Genomic DNA, 16489 nt, shown 5'->3' with positions numbered 1-16489 from the left:
TCTACCCATAGCCCATCTCTATCCAGCCTTTAAAGGCAGAATAGCTCGGCCTGCAGTTCCGGAGGTATACACCAGACCACACTTATATCCTGTGTCTACCTACTCGATGATCTGTCCAGAAAGTCAAAATCATAATTACCTTTGAAAGAGGATGGAAATGGGAGGGGGAAGGGGTGGGGGTGGGGGGGGAGAAAACAAGCAATTACTGGAGAAAAGGGAAAGTGTAGGCATGCAATTAAAAAAAGACAGGAGCCGAGTTATCCTGAAGGCCAGCTCAGCCCCACTCACTTTTGCTGGTGAAAACCTGCGCAGCGTGGAGGAACAATCCTGACTTTGGTGCTGGGATGCACACAGGTGTCAGAGTTCAGCTCTGAAACAGCAGAAAAAACCTTGACACGGCTCCTGTTCACTGTCCTCATACCTGTGTGCTTGCTGTGGCTTCCTCGTTTCCCTGGCGTCCTCCCAGACAACAGGGATGTGGCATCTGTCCAGTCCACGGGCCACGAGGAGAAACAGGTTTGACCACGAAGGGGGTAGCAAACAACTGCATCTGCAGAAGTAAAGGGGCAGCCGCACCTCAGCTTCGGAGCTGCCCGGAGCTGCCCTGAGCCCCAGGAGCCCCTGGTGCCCCCGGCATTTGCTTGGCCCTGAAGCCCTGCGGGTCCTGCCGGCCCCGGGGAGCCCCGGGGACAGAAGCCAAGGACAGTGGTCAGCCCCTGTGGGGAGAGGGGACAGGGCTCCGTCCTCCCTTCTGGCCGCAGGAGGATGCCCTGGCCCATACCAGCACAGGGCGTCTCTCCTCCTCACCGCCCGGGGCATGGCGAGGCCTGAGGGAGGCCCTGGGCGCTGGGCTCAGCACGGGCGCTGGGACCGGGGCAGAGCCCCGTCTCCTGCCAGCTGCCGGCCTGGCCCACGCCAGCGGCTCCCGTCACACAGCACAGACAGAGCCGCGTTTTGGGAAAGGCTTGCCGATCCGGGGCAAATCCAGGGAAGCTCCCTCCTGCCAGCTCCCCTCCCCTCCTGCCCTGGCCCCTGCCCTGCCCTCCCCTCCCTCCCTGCGCAGGCCCAGACCCCCCGAGCGGACCGAGGGACGGCAGAGCTGTGCACACACACACACCTTGTGCTGCTGAGAGAGCAGCTCCCGGCGCCATGGCCCTTCTGGAGGCCGTCTCTCCGCAGGCCCCGTGTCCCCGGCGGGCTGAGGAGCCGCTGCGCTGCGGGGGGCAGCGGGCGCAGGGCGGCGCTGGGAGGAGAGGCCCGGGCTGCCTGAGCCTGCCCGGCAACGGCCGCGCCATTGGCCACGGCTGAGCCAATCAGCGGAGCCGGAGGCGGCCTGTCAGTCACAGCCGGGTGGGGCGGGGCCGGAGGGGGCCGAGGCCCAGGGGCCTGAGGAGAAAGGGGCGAGAGCCGGGCCGGGGGCAGCCGGGGCCCGGGGGGAGCAGGGGCCAGGGCCGGGGGAGCTGCAGGAGCAGGAGCAGGAGCAGGAGCAGGAGCAGGAGCAGGAGCAGGTATCTGCCAGTTGCGGATGGGCCTGGGGGGAGGGACCTGGAGGCCTCACTGCCCACGGGCCCCGCCACGGCCCAGTCCCCAGCCCTGGGCCTGAGTGCTCAGCCCAGGGCCAGCCCCACCAGCAGGGTCAGGGCGGTCCCTGCTGCTGCCCCGAGGGTCGCCAGCCCCAGCCCTGACAGCTGGGGGTCGGTGTTTGGTGTCCGGAGGCCAGGGGAAGGCAGAGCGGCCTCCTCTCTCCAGGCGGCTGGAGGCTTTGGAGCAGGCATGCTGTGGTGGGGACAGGCCGGGGGCCTTTGCTGTCCCCAGGCCTTCGTGTGGGTCTGGTGCTCATGGACAGCCCCGTCTCTGCTGGCAGCCTTTGATAAATGGGGATTTCCAGACATGGAAGTTGTTTCTCCCTCCTGGTGGGAGCACGCAGTGGGGCTTTGTTGTCAGAGAAGCAAGCGGGGAATGTTCCTGGCTGGATGCAGCCCCCCTGGCAGATGCCTGTGCCCCTCTTTCGGCCCCAGGGTCTGATACCTGCCTTTCCCCCAGCCAAGCTGTGCTGCCGGCTCTTGGGAAAGGGGCTGGAGAGGGCGGATGGTTTTACCACAGCCGGGAAGTTCCCGTCAGCCTGTCAGGGATTTCTTTCTTCCTGGTTCTTGCAGTAACAGGTTTGTTGGGGTTTTTTAAAACGTTTTTTTCCAAGGAAACGTGACCAAGGAAAGTGCAGCGTTTAGCTCTGGTTGCTCTCTATGTGGATTGTGTCTGTCCTCATCCAGGCACACAGCAGCTTTCAGAGGAGGAATGGGAGTATTCCAGGGTGAAGTGAGCAGTGGGGATCCCGAGCCTGTTTTGTTTAAGGCAGTCAGGTGAAAATGTGCCGTTAGAGCTCTCTGCATTGCTGACCCATTTGATTGGTGCTCTCAGGGTGTTTTCTAACCTTTTCCAGTGCTCATCAGCAGAGAGCCGACGGCCCTGGGGGAGGGGCAGCACCCCCTGCTTTGTGCACCCCAGGATCTTGTCGCGCTGCAGAAGCTCCTGCGCAAGCAGAAGTGGCCGATGGTCGACTTCTGCAAGGAGGCTGGTGAGGGCACAAGGAAGGTCCTGGGTACAGACTTCCTTCAAGTCATCAAAGAGGTACGTAGGGATCAGAACGGCAGTGAACTGCTGCCACTGCCGTACGTCCTTGCATGCAGACCCAGGGTGGTTCCAGTGGAGGCAATGGTGGTGGTTCGGCAAGCGGCACTTTGTCTTCTCTTACCCTCAGAGGACGACTGCCACAGTCAGGAAAGCTGGAGGGGAAAGGGAGGGCAAGGATGTGAGAAATGGGATGTCATCTAGAGCAGGTTGTGGTACCCGTTGCCTCATGGTCTCCAAAGGGAGTTGTTGCTTAATTCTGTGCCTGCCCGGATCCTGCTGCAGAGACTGAACTGGCATCACGTTTCCCAGTGTCAGTACTTGACCTTTCCCCCACCAGCCTCGTATCTGTATTCCCGTTGCGCTGCCTTCCAGCACATATCTGTGCAGCACGGCTCACCCTCAGCCACACTTCCCACAGGGCACAGCGGTACGGAGCTGTGAGGGGGACGCTCAGGTCTACGAGGGTTCAGCAGTGCAGTGTTAACTGATAGTCTAGTCCAAGCCAAAATAAGCCTTCTCAAAACCCGTGGGGCTGGGAAGTTTGGCATGTTAACAGTCGAGAGGTCTGCAGAAGGCAGTGAACGCCCAGTAAAGCCCAATAAAATTGTTAATGCTTAAATCTCACCAGGTTTTCTTTGTGCTGTGCTTCCCTGCAGAACAGCAGCAAATCTCATCCCACCAACCTCTGGGGCAAGCCTTGATGTTTTTCTGATCACGCTGCCATTTTCTGTATTGGTTGCCAGACCAAAGTTCCCATGAGAGACAAGGCTCAGGAGGACATGGTCATCTTGTTGATTCCCTTGAAACAGGGGAATTTTGCAAGGAGTGGAGATGGGGCTGAAGGTCAAAACTAGTGCCTGGAGATGAGGAAAGGACAATGCAGAGAGAGCAGAAGAGGTGAGAGGAGCCCAGTGTGCTGGGAGAGCATCTCTGCATCCTCACTGATGGGAGATGCCAGCGTGGTTCCAGAATATGGTTCCCTGAGGCCATATAGCGGCCTACAGCAGAGTGGCCGGGAGGAGACTGCTGGGGATGAGCTTGAGAAACCAGGGGATGTGCAATACTGCAGTCAGCGCAATGGCAGGAGGGAGGTTATTCAGTTGTTTGGGTTGGGCTCAACATCTGAAGCCTGAGGTGTAACATCTTATACTGGATTTTGGTAGTTAGCATTGATCATCCAGCTGATCAAAACCAGACCCTTTCTCCAGCTGTTGGCGGCAGCTGGAAAACAGAGGTTCAGGAGACCTTGCTTTTTAAAACCTAAGCCAGAGCAGAAGCCTTGTCATGGTACCTGTGTTGCCTTTCTCTGCAGTTTTCATATCTTTGAGAGAAGAGGCCTGTGGCTGCTTGTTTGTCATAGAATCATAGAATGCTTTGGGATGGAAGGGACCTTTAAAGGTCCTCTAGTCCATCCCCCCTGCAATGGGCAGGGACATCTTCAACTAGATGAGGTTGCTCAGAGCCCCATCCAGCCTGGCCTTGAATGTTTCCAAGGATGGGGCATCTACCACCTCCCTGGGCAACCCGTTCCAGTGTTTCAGTACCCTCATTGTAAAAAATTTCTTCCTTATATCTAGTCTGAATCTCCCCTCTCTTAGTTTAAAACCATTACCCCTTGTTCTACCGCTACAGGCCCTGCTAAAAAGACTATCCCCATCTTTCTTGGAGGCCCTTTTTCAAGTATTGAAAGGCTGCAGTAAGGTCTCCCCGCAGCCTTCTCTTTGCCAGGCTGAACAACCCCAGCTCTCTCAGCCTTTCCTCATAGCAGAGGTGTTCCAGCCCTCTGATCATTTTTGGGGCCTCCTCTGGACCCTCTCCAACAGGTCTGTGACCTTCCTGTGCTGAGGACCCCAGAGCTGGAGGCAGGGCTCCAGGTGGGGTCTCCCCAGAGCAGAGCAGAGGGGCAGAATCCCCTCCCTCGCCCTGCTGGCCACGCTGCTTTTGATGCAGCCCAGGGTACGGTTGGCTTTCTGGGCTGTGAGAGCACATTGCCAGCTCATGCCCAGCTTTTTCTCTATCAGTACCCCCAAGTCCTTCTCGGCAGGGCTGCTCTCAATCCCTCCATCCCCCAGCCTGTACTGATACCTGGGATTGCCCTGACCCAGGTGCAGGACCCTGCACTTGGCCTTGTTGAACCTCATGAGGTTCCCACAGGCCCACCTCTCCAGCCTGTCCAGGTCCCTCTGCGTGGCATCCTGGACTGTCGTACTGACTGTTTTGCAGATTAAACATACCTTGTACGCATGGAAGAGAACTGGGCATGGACAAGCAAACGCTTCAGGCAACTGCAAAGTAGAGATGGGGGCAGTCTGTAACATTTCTGTCAGGATCAAAAGCTAAAGGATGTTTCTGTTCCAAGAGCTGAGTCTCTTGGGAGCTCCAGTCTCCCAAATTCCAAACCCCGTGTGTTAAACAGGGATCAGCCCTGAGGTTTCTTTCTGCTACTCTCTAACGCAGTTTCTCTGGGCTTTTTCTTTGGTTGGCTTTTAATCTCTGGTAGGTGTCCGAGCTCCGTTCCATCAGACCACTTGCAAACCTGCCACTCTCCCACCTTCTGCTGGGGGCCAAGGCAAAGGGATGAAGCCTCGTGCTCGTACCAAGCCCGAAGCAAAGTGAAGGCACTGAGAAGTTCCCCCAGTCAGCCCTGAGCCAGAGTGCCGGTATCTAAGCTGCGATGAGATGGAAGAGCCTGGAAAACAATTCATTGGCAGGAGGCGATGGAAGAAGGCACAGTGCATGTGGCACCTGGGATGAAGCAATACGCTCGGTTTCGTGTCTGGATCAGTGCTGTACTTGCACTTTGACTAAGCCCCAGTTCAGAGCAGAAATTCTTGTTACTCATCGTGGGTGCCAGAGCGCTGCATCTCCTCTCTCCTCCCTGGTGCATGGATTTAATCTTTTGCGTATATGCAGGGCCTTGATAATGCTCCTGTGTGGGCACCGTGTATGTGAATGGCAGGTTTTCTGCACGTTTGTGACTGATCTTTCTTGTTTCTTTTAAACAGGGAAATCTCGATACGTACTCCCCAGAAACTAAAGAAATGCAAAGAAGTGATGAAGAAAGAGGTGCCAGTCAAGGAGGGAGTGTAGGTTAGTTCTGGTTTTCAATTTTCTGGACTGTGTTCTAGCCACAAGCCTTGTCTTAAACAACTGAAATGAGCTGAACTACTGGGTGTTTTTAACCCCTACACAATTCTGTATTGCTACAAACTTTACCAGCCATAGTCCTGGACTCTGAGCCTGTCCTGTAGTGAGGTCAAAGCAGGTATTAAAAAAAAAAACAAAGAAGTGTGCTTTTCTAAAATGCCGACAAGATTGGAAACAAGCGATGGCTGTGGGCAGGTGGGAATACACAGCCATGGGCAGTGTCAGTCTGAATGAGGAACAGTGATGTGGGTACAGCCGTAGTGTGACAGTTTTCATGGCCTTGCGCAGCCCAGCAAGGACTGTCAGGCAGCAAGACCGGCTGCAGGGGTGTGCGAACAGCTCCTCCTGAGCATGGAGACGGGCATGGGAGGAGACAGCGCTGTTGCTGTTGGTGTGTAACAGGTGAGAGTCGGTGGAAGCTGGTCTCAGGACATGCAATTAGGAGCTGTCGTGGTACTCGGTGGGAAATAACATGAGGGAGGAGGCTAAGTCATGAAAGGCCACATTAACTGTCTGTGTGAAGTGAGGGAAAGAATCATAGAATCATAGAATCATTAAGGTTGGAAAAGACCCTTAAGATCATCGAGTCCAACCGTTAAGCCAGCACTGCCAAGTCCACCCCTAAACCATGTCCTCAAGCACCACGTCTACCCATCTTTTAAACACCTCCAGGGATGGAGACTCAACCACTTCCCTGGGCAGCCTGTGCCAGTGCCTGACTACCCTTTCGGTGAAGTTGTTTTTCCTAATATCCAACCTAAACCTTTCCTGGCGCAGCTTGAGGCCGTTTCCTCTCATCCTATCGCTTGGTACTTGGGAGAAGAGACCTGAAGAGAACTTCAGGGTGTTAAGGAGCCTGTCAGTTGTGATTAAGGCAGTGAGTGAGATGATCCTTGTAGGAGCTTTCTGAGTGGGTGAGAATGGGGCAAGGCTGCACGTAAGGACAGAAGAGGCTGTGGCAGTTGTTGAGCTGATCAGATCTCAAATAAGAGATGATGATTTGGGCAATATCTGGGCGAAGTCAGTGCCTTGTACATGTTGCGGAGACTGCGTAAGGCCTGAGTACTGGCATGAGGAGAGGAGTGTGAAAGGAGTGTTGGAGTGCCAGGGAATGGGGATGGAAGTGATCACAGAGTCATTTCTCAGTTTTCCATGGGCTGTCCCTAGAGCCCGTGTAACTCATCTTGCATTCCAAAAGAAGTGCCACCCTTTGGTGAAAAGAGAGGGAAAAAATAAAAAAGGTAACCTGTGGCAGAGCTTGACCTTGGAGTGAGATTACCATGCTGTCTTACCATTCCGGAGTATTAAAAACATTTCCTTGAAAGACTTTCCCAAAATACCAAGGCATGACTTTCTGAAATAGCTGTTTTCCTAGGAGTGGCATCTGAGCTACGCCAGATGAGAGAGTCTTGCCTGCCGTCAGTCACCAAGGCTGATGACAGGTCACCCAGCAGTTTTGGCAAGGACAGAACAAGGTAGATGCGTGTGCTTCTCGGTGCTGCTTGTAGTTTCTGGAACGTGTCTTGCATAAGTTGGTCTTCAGGTTTTGCAGGCCGTACGTTTGGCAGGATCTATTGTGTCATTAACATGATGGTAATGACAAAACCTGGTGGGATGGCGTTGAGAATCAGAAGGGTAAAAGTGCGATAGAAACACATGGCTTGAGATAAAACCAGTTTAAGAATTGAAAAGAATTTTTTTAAAAAAAAATTGTAAGGAAAAGGAAAAAAAACAACAGAGAGGAAAATAAAACCCAAGAAAAACAAGCGATGCAAATGAAAACAATTGCTCACCACCGACCGACCGATGGTCAGCCAGTACCTGAGCAGTGGCCCCCCTGCCACCCTCCCCCCCAGTTTTATTGCTGAGCACGACGTCATCTGGTATGGAACAGCCCTGGGGTCAGCTGGGGTCAGCTGTCCCAGCTGTGTCCCCTCCCAACTCGCTGCGCACCTCCACCCTGCTCGCTGACGGGGCAGAAGAGGCCTTGACGCTGTGTCAGCACCGCTCAGCAGTAAGTAAAACATCGGTGTGTTATCAATGCTATTTTCAGCACAATTCCAACACACAGCCCCATGCAAACTACTGTGAAGAAGTGTAACTCTCCTGGCCAAAGCCAGGACAGTAAGGCATTCTGGATTTCATATAATTTTCAGGAGTGCTTGAACAGTTCAGTGTTACGTTGAGGTACGGTGGTTATAATGTCATCAGAAGAAGGTGAAGAGAGAGAAGATGAAGATGGCAAAGATACTCCAAAGCATTATAACCTTTGAGAGAAGAAACATGTCGTTTACAGTTTATATGAACAGTTTTCCTTCAATGTAGTGTTCTTTTAAAGATTTACAGACGATGTTTTCCTATTTCTGTATCAGAATTCAGTGATTGTACTGTAAAGCTCTACACTGAAATGTGAAAAAAAATGACCAATGTATCCTAGAAAGAAGTGTCATTACATAGACTGGATCGTTTTGCTCTTGTGGTTTACAGTTCTCCTTAAAACACAGGCGTGTGGTTTTCGCTTGTGCTGTGATCAGCTCGAGTTGGCTGCTCTGAGAGGCGTCCCACTCAGAGGGAGATTCTGGTGCAGCCCGCTGCAGGCCAGGAGAGCTCCAAGGGTCTCAGCTTGATACTGCTGTTTCTAGGGTCGTGAGATGATTGCCTTTAGGCATCAGTCAATTTCCCTTCTACTTTCACAGCCCGTGCTGGAGATTCCTGCAGTTCTCAAAAATTGATGGGGCAGGAGGAGGTCCTGGCTTTTCCAGCTGCTTCTGGGCCTGGCTTTTCCAGCTGCTTCTGATGTCACTGGTAGCTACATAACTGACTGGGTATGCAGGGACACCTGGCTTATCAGGAGCTCATCATGTCCTGGTGGCTCTGTAGCTCTTAGGGCAGGAGCAGGCCCCTGGCTTGTGCAGGTGCTTCTGACACCACTGGTGGCTGCGTAGGTGACAAGGCAGGAGCAGGCCCCTGGCTTGTGCAGCTGCTGGTGATGTCCCTTGTAGCTGAGCAGCTGTTAGGGCAGGAGCAGGCCCCTGCTTTGTGCTGCTGCTGGTGATGTCAAATTCCCAAGTAGCTGACAGGGCAGGAGAAAGTCCCTGGCTTCTGCAGCTGCTTCTGTTGTCAGTGATGGCTGAGTAGCTGATAGGCCAGGAGCACGCAGCTGGCTTGTGCACTTGGTTCTCATGTCACTGGTGGCTCAGTTATGGCAGGAGCAGGTGCCCATCTTGTACAGGTGCTTGTGATGTCCCTGGTGGCTCTGTAGCTCGTAGGGCAGGAGCGTGCACCTGGCTCCTGCAGCTTCTTGTGATGTCACATGTGCCTGAGTACGTGACAGGGCAGAGGCAGGCACCTGGCTTCTTGTGTCAGGAATTACACAGCCACCACCTAGACCATGGTAGGAATTATGTGGGTGCCACCTCAAGAGGGCTCGGCCCTGGGTTCCTGCTCGCATGAAGTCGAGTCACCAATCCGCTGAGGAAATCAGGGGTTTATTTATCCGCCGTGCAGAGCAGCTCGAGCTGGGTGCCTCCAAGGAGGGACCCCTACTGCAGATCGCAGACCCCAGTTACACCCTTACAGACAGATTTCCCAGAACGTACCACCCATCACCCGATCCCCAAGCCCAATCACTTAATTCTGGTCTGTGGTCTCTTGATTTTCTAGTGGTTTTGTTGGTCGCTGGGCTGGCCCCCTTCTGAAGTTCCCTCATTCTCTTGGAATTGTTTCCTTGGTCCCTTTCTTCCTCATTCTGCTTGCATCTGCCCGTTTCAGCTACTTCTGTGGCTGCAACATTTCTCCCCCAGTCAGCTCTCAGTGTCCTCCTCCTCCACACTGCCTTTAACCTCTCTCTGCCTTGCTCCTCTCCCTTTGGTGCCTGCAGGCAGTGCCCTCAGCCCTGCTGTGCTTTGCAGAGGAGCTGCTCCTGGGCAGAGCTGTCTCTCTGCAGCGCTGCCCACTTGCCATCAGCTCCCTCTGTCCCAGGAGCCCAGCCCAGCTCAGCAGCAGAGGCCCAGCCCAAGGCAGCACTTTCTCTGCCCCCTCTGGGCTCCCTCCAGGTGTCCCTGGGGCTCCAGGGGAACCTGCTGTGAAACAGGCCGAAGGAGTCACTGATGTTCCCTTCCCCAGCCGGGGAGAGAGATTTCTTTCCAGCAGTGCCATTTCTCCTCTCGGGAAAAAAAAAACGGGCATGAGAATTGCCTTTCCTTGTCCCATCGTTAGGCAGGACACCCAGACAGTGCCAGGGAGGGATCTCCTTTACCCCTGCGGAGGGAAGGGATTCAGCTGAGTCAGTGGAGGCACCTCCTCCTGTGCTTTTAGTGCTGGGGCCAGAAAGGGACTTGGCTCCCTCCCATGCACACCACAAACCCACAAATCCCTCAGAGGAGGTGGGATTCCTCTTGCCTCAGCTGAGGGGTGCACCAAATGGCCACCTGCATGTGAGCTCCTTGTCTCAGCTCTGCTGCTAATGAATGGAGATGGAGGGCAGCAGTGAGCTGCTCAGACACAAACCCCTGGGGACACAGGAGGTACTGGAGATGGTCCAGGATATGTGCAGGTAACTGCAAGCTCTACTGGAGCAGCTCTGAGAGACAGGGCAGCATCTGGGGGCACCTTCTCGGAGGTTGCAGGGAAATTCCTCTGGCCAACTGAAATGACAGCAGATGCCAAAAGTTAGGGCAACTGAACCTTGCGCTGCTCATTATGTTCAGGGCTTCATCAGCACAACAGTAACTTGGAAAGACAAATGCCGTATCCTTCACCATGCACCCCCCACACACCTTGCTCGTTCTTTCCCCAACTTTTATTGCCAAGCACGACATCACATGGTGTGGGACATCCCATTGGCTGTTGGGGTCAGCTGTCCCAGCTGTGTCCCCTCCCAGCTTCTTGCCCACCCCCAGCCTCGTTGCTGGTGGGTCAGCGTGAGAAACAGAGAAGGCCTTGATGCTGTGCAGGCACTGTTCAGCGACAGCTAAAACATCGGTGTGTTCTCAGGACTGTTTTGGTCACCAGTCCAACACGCGGCACCATAGGGGCTGCTCTGGAGAAACTTAACTCCATCCCAGCCAAAACCAGTGCGGCAAAGCCCATCCTGCTGCTGCCACGCAAGCGACACGCAGCAGAGAGGGGTGTTTGGGCACGCTGGAGGGGCTGTTGCATCCCACAGGCCTTCGCTCCCATCCCTTGTAACTGCCCAACCGCAGCCAGCCCCCAAACCCCACCTGCCCAGACGGGCTCCCCATAGCAGAGACGTTGGTGCAGGGGGCAGAGGGGTTTTTGGGAAAGGACTGGCGAGAAAGGGGATGAGTGTTTCCCAGGACAAGAGGGAATCTGTATCCTCTGTACCCAGCTGTGCCGTCTCCCTGCTGGCGTCATAATACACCTTCAGATGATGCGGGCTGATGTCACAGGGGGATGCCCCACATGACAGGGAGGTCTCCCCAGCACCGTGGCACTGCCCGCGGCACTTCCCGGTGAGGCCTGGGTGCTGCTGGGCACTGCTCAGGGGCTCCCCACTGCTGCCCTTCGGAGCTGCTCCACAGCCAGGAGCGGGGTCGGGAGGCAGCGGGGCTGCGCTGGGGGACCCTCGCTGACAGGCAGGACCCTTGCTGACAGGCAGAGCAGGGGCACGACGGTGAGGAGTTTTGGGCGAGGAGCTGCCAAGAGCATCCCTTTCCCTGAGCTGAGGGCAAGCAGCAAGCGCAATGGAGGGCTGCTGCAGCGTGGCCGTCAGCTTGGAGCTGAGCAGCTTGTTCCCCACGCTCCTGCATCTCTCCACCGAGGGTAAGGCTTTTGGGAGCTCCTTCGCGAGGGGTCGCACTGTCAAAAGCTGCAGCTGCTGGGCTGTGGGGGTGGCTGGACAGGGCTGGGGGCTGCTGCGAGAGCCCTGCCTGAGGGTCCCACCAGGCTCAGGGGACAATGTGGCAAGGAGGATGCCCGCCTGCCCTGAGTCCCCAGGCTCCCATGGGAATGGCTCAGTCCCCTTGCTAGAGGGGCTGTCCAGGGCCAGCTTCCCCTGGGAGCTGGTACCTCTTGGGGTTCTGGCTCTGGGATGAAAAGGGGTCCTGCGTCCTGGAGGCTGGGGTGTCCTTCAGCTCGCACAGGGCTCTCACGAGCCAGCTGGAAATGCCTCTGCTGTAAATCAGCCCTGTACGTTGAACTAGTCTCCTTTGGGAGAACCTCTCTTCCTTCCCATGGGGTCCTCTTGTGCCACAAGGCTGGCAGATGACGTCCTGGGCTCTGGGGCGCCATACCTTCCTGGGGGTTAGATGGTCACAGCCCTGGTCCTGAGCCCTTCCCAGATGCCCATTTCTGCTCCAGCCCTGCCCCGGGAGCAGGGTAAGGCTGGCAGTCTGAAACTGGGGCACAGCCCAGCTCCGCAGCCATGGCAGTGTTCGTCTGGGCTGTTGGTGGACACCTGCATCCATCACCCCCTGGGCGAGGAGCTTGCCGAGAGGCTGTGAGCTGGCTGGCCCGGAGCCTGACACCTCCTTCCCTTGCTTTCCAGAGGTTGTGGCTATCTGGGATGCTGTGTCTGCGTACATCCTGGGACAACTGAAGCTGGACAAGGTGGGCTGGCGTCTCGGTCCTCCTTTGCCCTGGGGAGCCTGGGCCCTGGGGAGCGATCCCTCCCTGAGCATCGGGGCAGCACACCGAGACCACCCTGTGTGCCCAGAGCTGCTGCTTGGTCAACCCGGAGAGAAACCAAGTCCAGGTCTAGTCTGAGAAAGCATTGGGCACACGATAGGGCTTCACTCTTCCCTGTGGCCACAGTGGAGAGGACAAGCAGAGAGACGGGGGATTATGCTGGGTCTGTGCCAAGGATAATCCTTGTGGTATTCCCTGTGCTGGGAATGCCTGGCATCTTCTCTAGCCAAGGGATGTTAGCAAATTTTTTGAGGAGGGGAAGAAAACACATGGAGATCATGGGCCTTTTCCAAAGCCTTCACTTTTCCCCTCTCTCAAGTCCTCACTCATCAGCCTTTTTGTGTTTTTCCTGGCAGGGTGTCCTGGTCACAGGACTCGGGACCTTCGCTATGTTGCATGAGCGCTTCCAGGGCAAAGAAGAGGTGTATGTGGTTCGAAGACCCGTCTTCCAGCTGGACATTGATTTGTTACGGCTGCAGGAGTTTGCGTTCCCCACAGTGGTTATCCCTGGTGAGAAGGCAGCGGCCACCCTCCCCTCTGCCCCTCCGTGTCTGGGGGTGGGGTGCGTGCTCTCTGCTCTTTGGAAAGGGCTGGGAGAAGTCGAGAATTGCCTCCAAAGGTCGGGGGATGGCTTGACCTCCCCCAAAACAAACCACCCCCCAAGAGCTGTTTTCTGTGGCGTTTTGTTATGAATCTTACATGGCTGTTTGGCCTGCTGTGGCAGTGACGATGGTGCTCCTCCTTACAGGCGATGTCAAGATCAAGCCGCTGGACTACAGGTGGCTGTCGCGAGCCACCTCCTTCCCGCGGCACGTGGTGGAGGGCTGTGTGCAAGAGACCATACTCTTGTACTCGTTCCAGCTGAGGAACAGGCAGCGCCTCTCCTTCGCCTTCAAGGACATTGGCGTTCTGTCCTGCAAAGACGATGTCCTGTGCATGCGGTTTTATTACGACTGCGTCACAGGGCTGGAGAGCAAGGCCAGCCGGATTGCGCTGCTTCACAGTGTGAGTTGCTCAGGCTTTGAGGGCTGCTTCAATGTCTTTGGGAAGCCTGTGGAAGGGTGAGCAACCCAGTCGCCGTTGGCCAGCCTGGACGTGGCAGGCCAGTCAAACGCCCTTCCCCATGCTCACCCCCACGGACTTCTCCGTTAGCAAAGCAAGTTTCTTGTGAGTTTCTGGGTCCTTGCCCTACAAAAAGCCCAGCAGCACTGTTGCACAGGCTCAGTGTTTGCTGTGCAGCTTCTGGAGAGCAGAGCAAGGGCTAAAGTTCCTGGAGGAGGATTTGGAAGAGGGGTTTGGAGAAATGGCTTTCTTTTGGAGCAGGAGACAGGTCTGCTTCCTTTGGGAGGGAAGAGAAAACTGCCTTGGAAACCTTCTGACAGCTCTGTGTCACTTTGCAGAGGCTGTGGATGCCAGGGGCAGCTGTCTCCGGTGGAGCGGCCAGCGCTCAGGGGATGCAGGCTGCTCCTGCCCACGCGTTCCCGAGGTGAGTGCGTTTCCTCTGCAGCCCTCGACCGACCGAGCGGGCGCCTTCCCAGCTCCTGCTGAGCAGCGCACGTTGTTGGGACTCGACCCTCAGCGTCGAGTCAGGGATCAATCCTGAAGTGACTGGTTTCTGGTTAACTAATGCTGAGTCTGGGCTCCACGTGTGTTCTCCTGGAGTGACCAGACATCGTGGTTGTGTTTCTCCACGGGGGGAGACTGCCAATAAAACCCGTGCGTGGCCCCAAAGGAAAAGGGATGCCATGCCTGGCACGGCAGTCAGGAGGATTAGTGCTGGGAAGCTGCAGAGGGTAGGGGGTCATCCTTCTTCAAGCCTGTGTCATCATTTGCTTTCCAGGTTTAAGTTCCTGGTGATCAGCAGAAGGGTGGCCAAGGCTTTCTCCACCTGGCACAAGAAGGCTGCAGAAAAGCGTGGGACCAGAAGAGGTACGGGAACGGGTCCCTGCTGTGCAGGTGGGGCCCTGCCCCACGCGGGGTGACCACAGCCCGGTTAAAAGGCACTCTCCACAGGGCTGCTCTGAAGAGCTTCCTCCTTTCCCAGGTACAGAGGGGCGTCCTGACAAGCTGCTGCAGAGGCGAGAGACGTTTTGCTTCCCCGTGCTGCCAAGCCAGGGGCCAGGCCCAAGGCAGCAAGACGTGGGGAAGAAGACTTCTGCCAGGTGAGCTCCTTGTGGGAAGGGACGAAAGGGATCCTTGCAGCCGTGTAGGAGAGACATCCCCTTTGGACACTCCGGCTGTAGGGACTCGGGAAGGTCCCTGACACATGCCCCACAGTTTTTAGGAACTTGCTTGCCCCATCGCAGGCCCCTTAGTAGGGAAGACGGCGGATGTTGAGTGCAGCCCACATCACTTTGCTTGCCCTTACAGCAGACCTGAGGTGCAGTCCTCTCCCATCCATCTGATGGGGCTCAGGAAAGGCTCCCCCTTGCCATGGGAAATGGCCCCACCTCCCCTGCTGCTTCTGCCAGCCTGTGGAGCTTTGATAGCAGATGGAAATGGGAGAGCAAACTGCCCCGTGCTCACGCCGACTCCTCCTGGTCTCTCTTTGCAGTGTGCTCCCGCCATGTCCAGGCAGCTCCCCCAGGACGAAGGAGGCAGGCAGGCAGGAGCCAGCTCCTCCAGCCAGGCACACCGCTGCACTCCCGTCCTCTGAAGGCTGCAAGAGAGCGTTGCAGGTACGTGCTCTGCCTTGCTGTAACGACCATGCTGTTTGAGACTGGGCAAAAGCCTCTTTGTGCAGAGAGCCATCCTGAAAGGATCCCTTGGGGTGCATTCATTGTAACCTGTCCGTCACCTCCTTCAGTTCTTCTTCATGAAAAGGAAGGTGCTGCGTGTCCTTCCCGCCTGTTATTGCCCCCTGGGTTGTCGTGAAACACTTGATTCTGGCCAGGGGCTATGGAAAATGTACAAGTCCTTTCTAGGTTGTTGACAGGGGAGGTCTTTGGTCACTCAGCTGTGTTTGCCCTGAGCTGAGGAGCCTGGCATGACTCCACGGCCCCTGATCTGGTAGGGGCAAAGCGCTGCCGACCGACTGGCTGAGGCAAGGGGCACCAAGGTGGGTCAGACCCGAGGGATCCCCCTCCAGGAGCTGGGACTAATCCTGCCTGCTGCTGCGTTTCCATGCCCTCCAGGAGGTCTGGCAGCTGTCTGCAGAGTGGGAGCAAGCAAAGACCCATTGGCAAGAGCGGCGACAGCAAGCACAGGCAGAATGGGCGGCGTGGGAAGCCTGGGCTGCAGGGGAGGACCGACAGCCGCCCCAGGTACGGGCAGTGATTGACACCGCTGAGAGCAGCAGCGACCCTCTCTGTCGGGGCACCCAGGGCGGCAGGTCTCCAGGGGCTGGGAGCAGGACTGACACCCAGCTGCAGGGCAGGGGGTTGCCTGCTCACCCCCGTGAGGGAGCGATCGGCAGCAGCAGGATCCGAGGGGCAAAAGCAGCCGTCAGCTGTGATGACGGGCACGTGGTGCTGAGTTACCCAGCTCCCAGGTCCTGCTGCAGGCCCCTTTCAAGAGGTCCTCTGGGAAGCAGCACCTCTCTTTGCCATCTGCTTTGCTGAGAGCGTCTCCTCCTTGGCAGGCACTCGGCACTGGAGGCACTTGGACTCCCCACCCTCCAGCCCAGCCCAGGAGAAAGGAGGGCAACGAGAGGTGGAGAAGGGCTGCAAAGCCTCTCCCAGCAGAGCAGATGGCAGCAGCAGCCCAGCTGGACAGACTCCAGCCTGAGTAAGTGTGTGTTGGCTCTGGCCGCAGCCTGGGGCAGTCGAGCAGCTGTGACCCCACAGAGATGTCCAGGACCCCCATCCCTGCGCCCTGGGGCTGTGTAGGACACCCTCTGATGTCTCCTAACACGGGCATGATGTGGGTTACCCCCACAGCCAAGGCCCAAAACTCACCACAGGGTGAAAGGGTGGGCACATGCGGGACCGGGTGGGTGCAGAGGCTGGACGAGGGGAGAGGCAGAAGGGGTCTCCGGCAGGGGCTGAGGGATGATGTTTCCCTGCTGTTGCAGCCACCTTTCCCCACGAGCGGTCCAGGTCCTGAGAAGGCTGGAGCCACATCA

General features: G+C 56.4%; 1 protein-coding gene across 1 annotated transcript in view; it reads left to right on the top strand.

Annotated features, from left to right (window-relative positions):
* Window positions 1-2505: 2505 nt before the first annotated feature.
* Window positions 2506-16489, top strand: part of LOC309603956 (scavenger receptor cysteine-rich domain-containing protein SCART1-like) — a gene marked incomplete at both ends in the record, with an annotated part of 35980 nt that continues 21996 nt past the window's right edge. Inside the window, 5 exons of the mRNA XM_082338828.1 lie at window positions 2506-2575; window positions 12287-12348; window positions 12783-12936; window positions 13175-13431; window positions 13827-13912. Of these exons, the coding sequence (XP_082194954.1) occupies window positions 2506-2575; window positions 12287-12348; window positions 12783-12936; window positions 13175-13431; window positions 13827-13912 (629 nt within the window). The remainder of the gene's footprint in view (window positions 2576-12286; window positions 12349-12782; window positions 12937-13174; window positions 13432-13826; window positions 13913-16489) is intronic.

This window comes from Platalea leucorodia, assembly GCF_965183815.1.
Source record: "Platalea leucorodia genome assembly, contig: HAP1_HAP1_SCAFFOLD_273, whole genome shotgun sequence".
NCBI classification, from domain to species: Eukaryota; Metazoa; Chordata; class Aves; order Pelecaniformes; family Threskiornithidae; genus Platalea; species Platalea leucorodia.
This window is presented reverse-complemented; position numbering and strand designations above follow the sequence as displayed.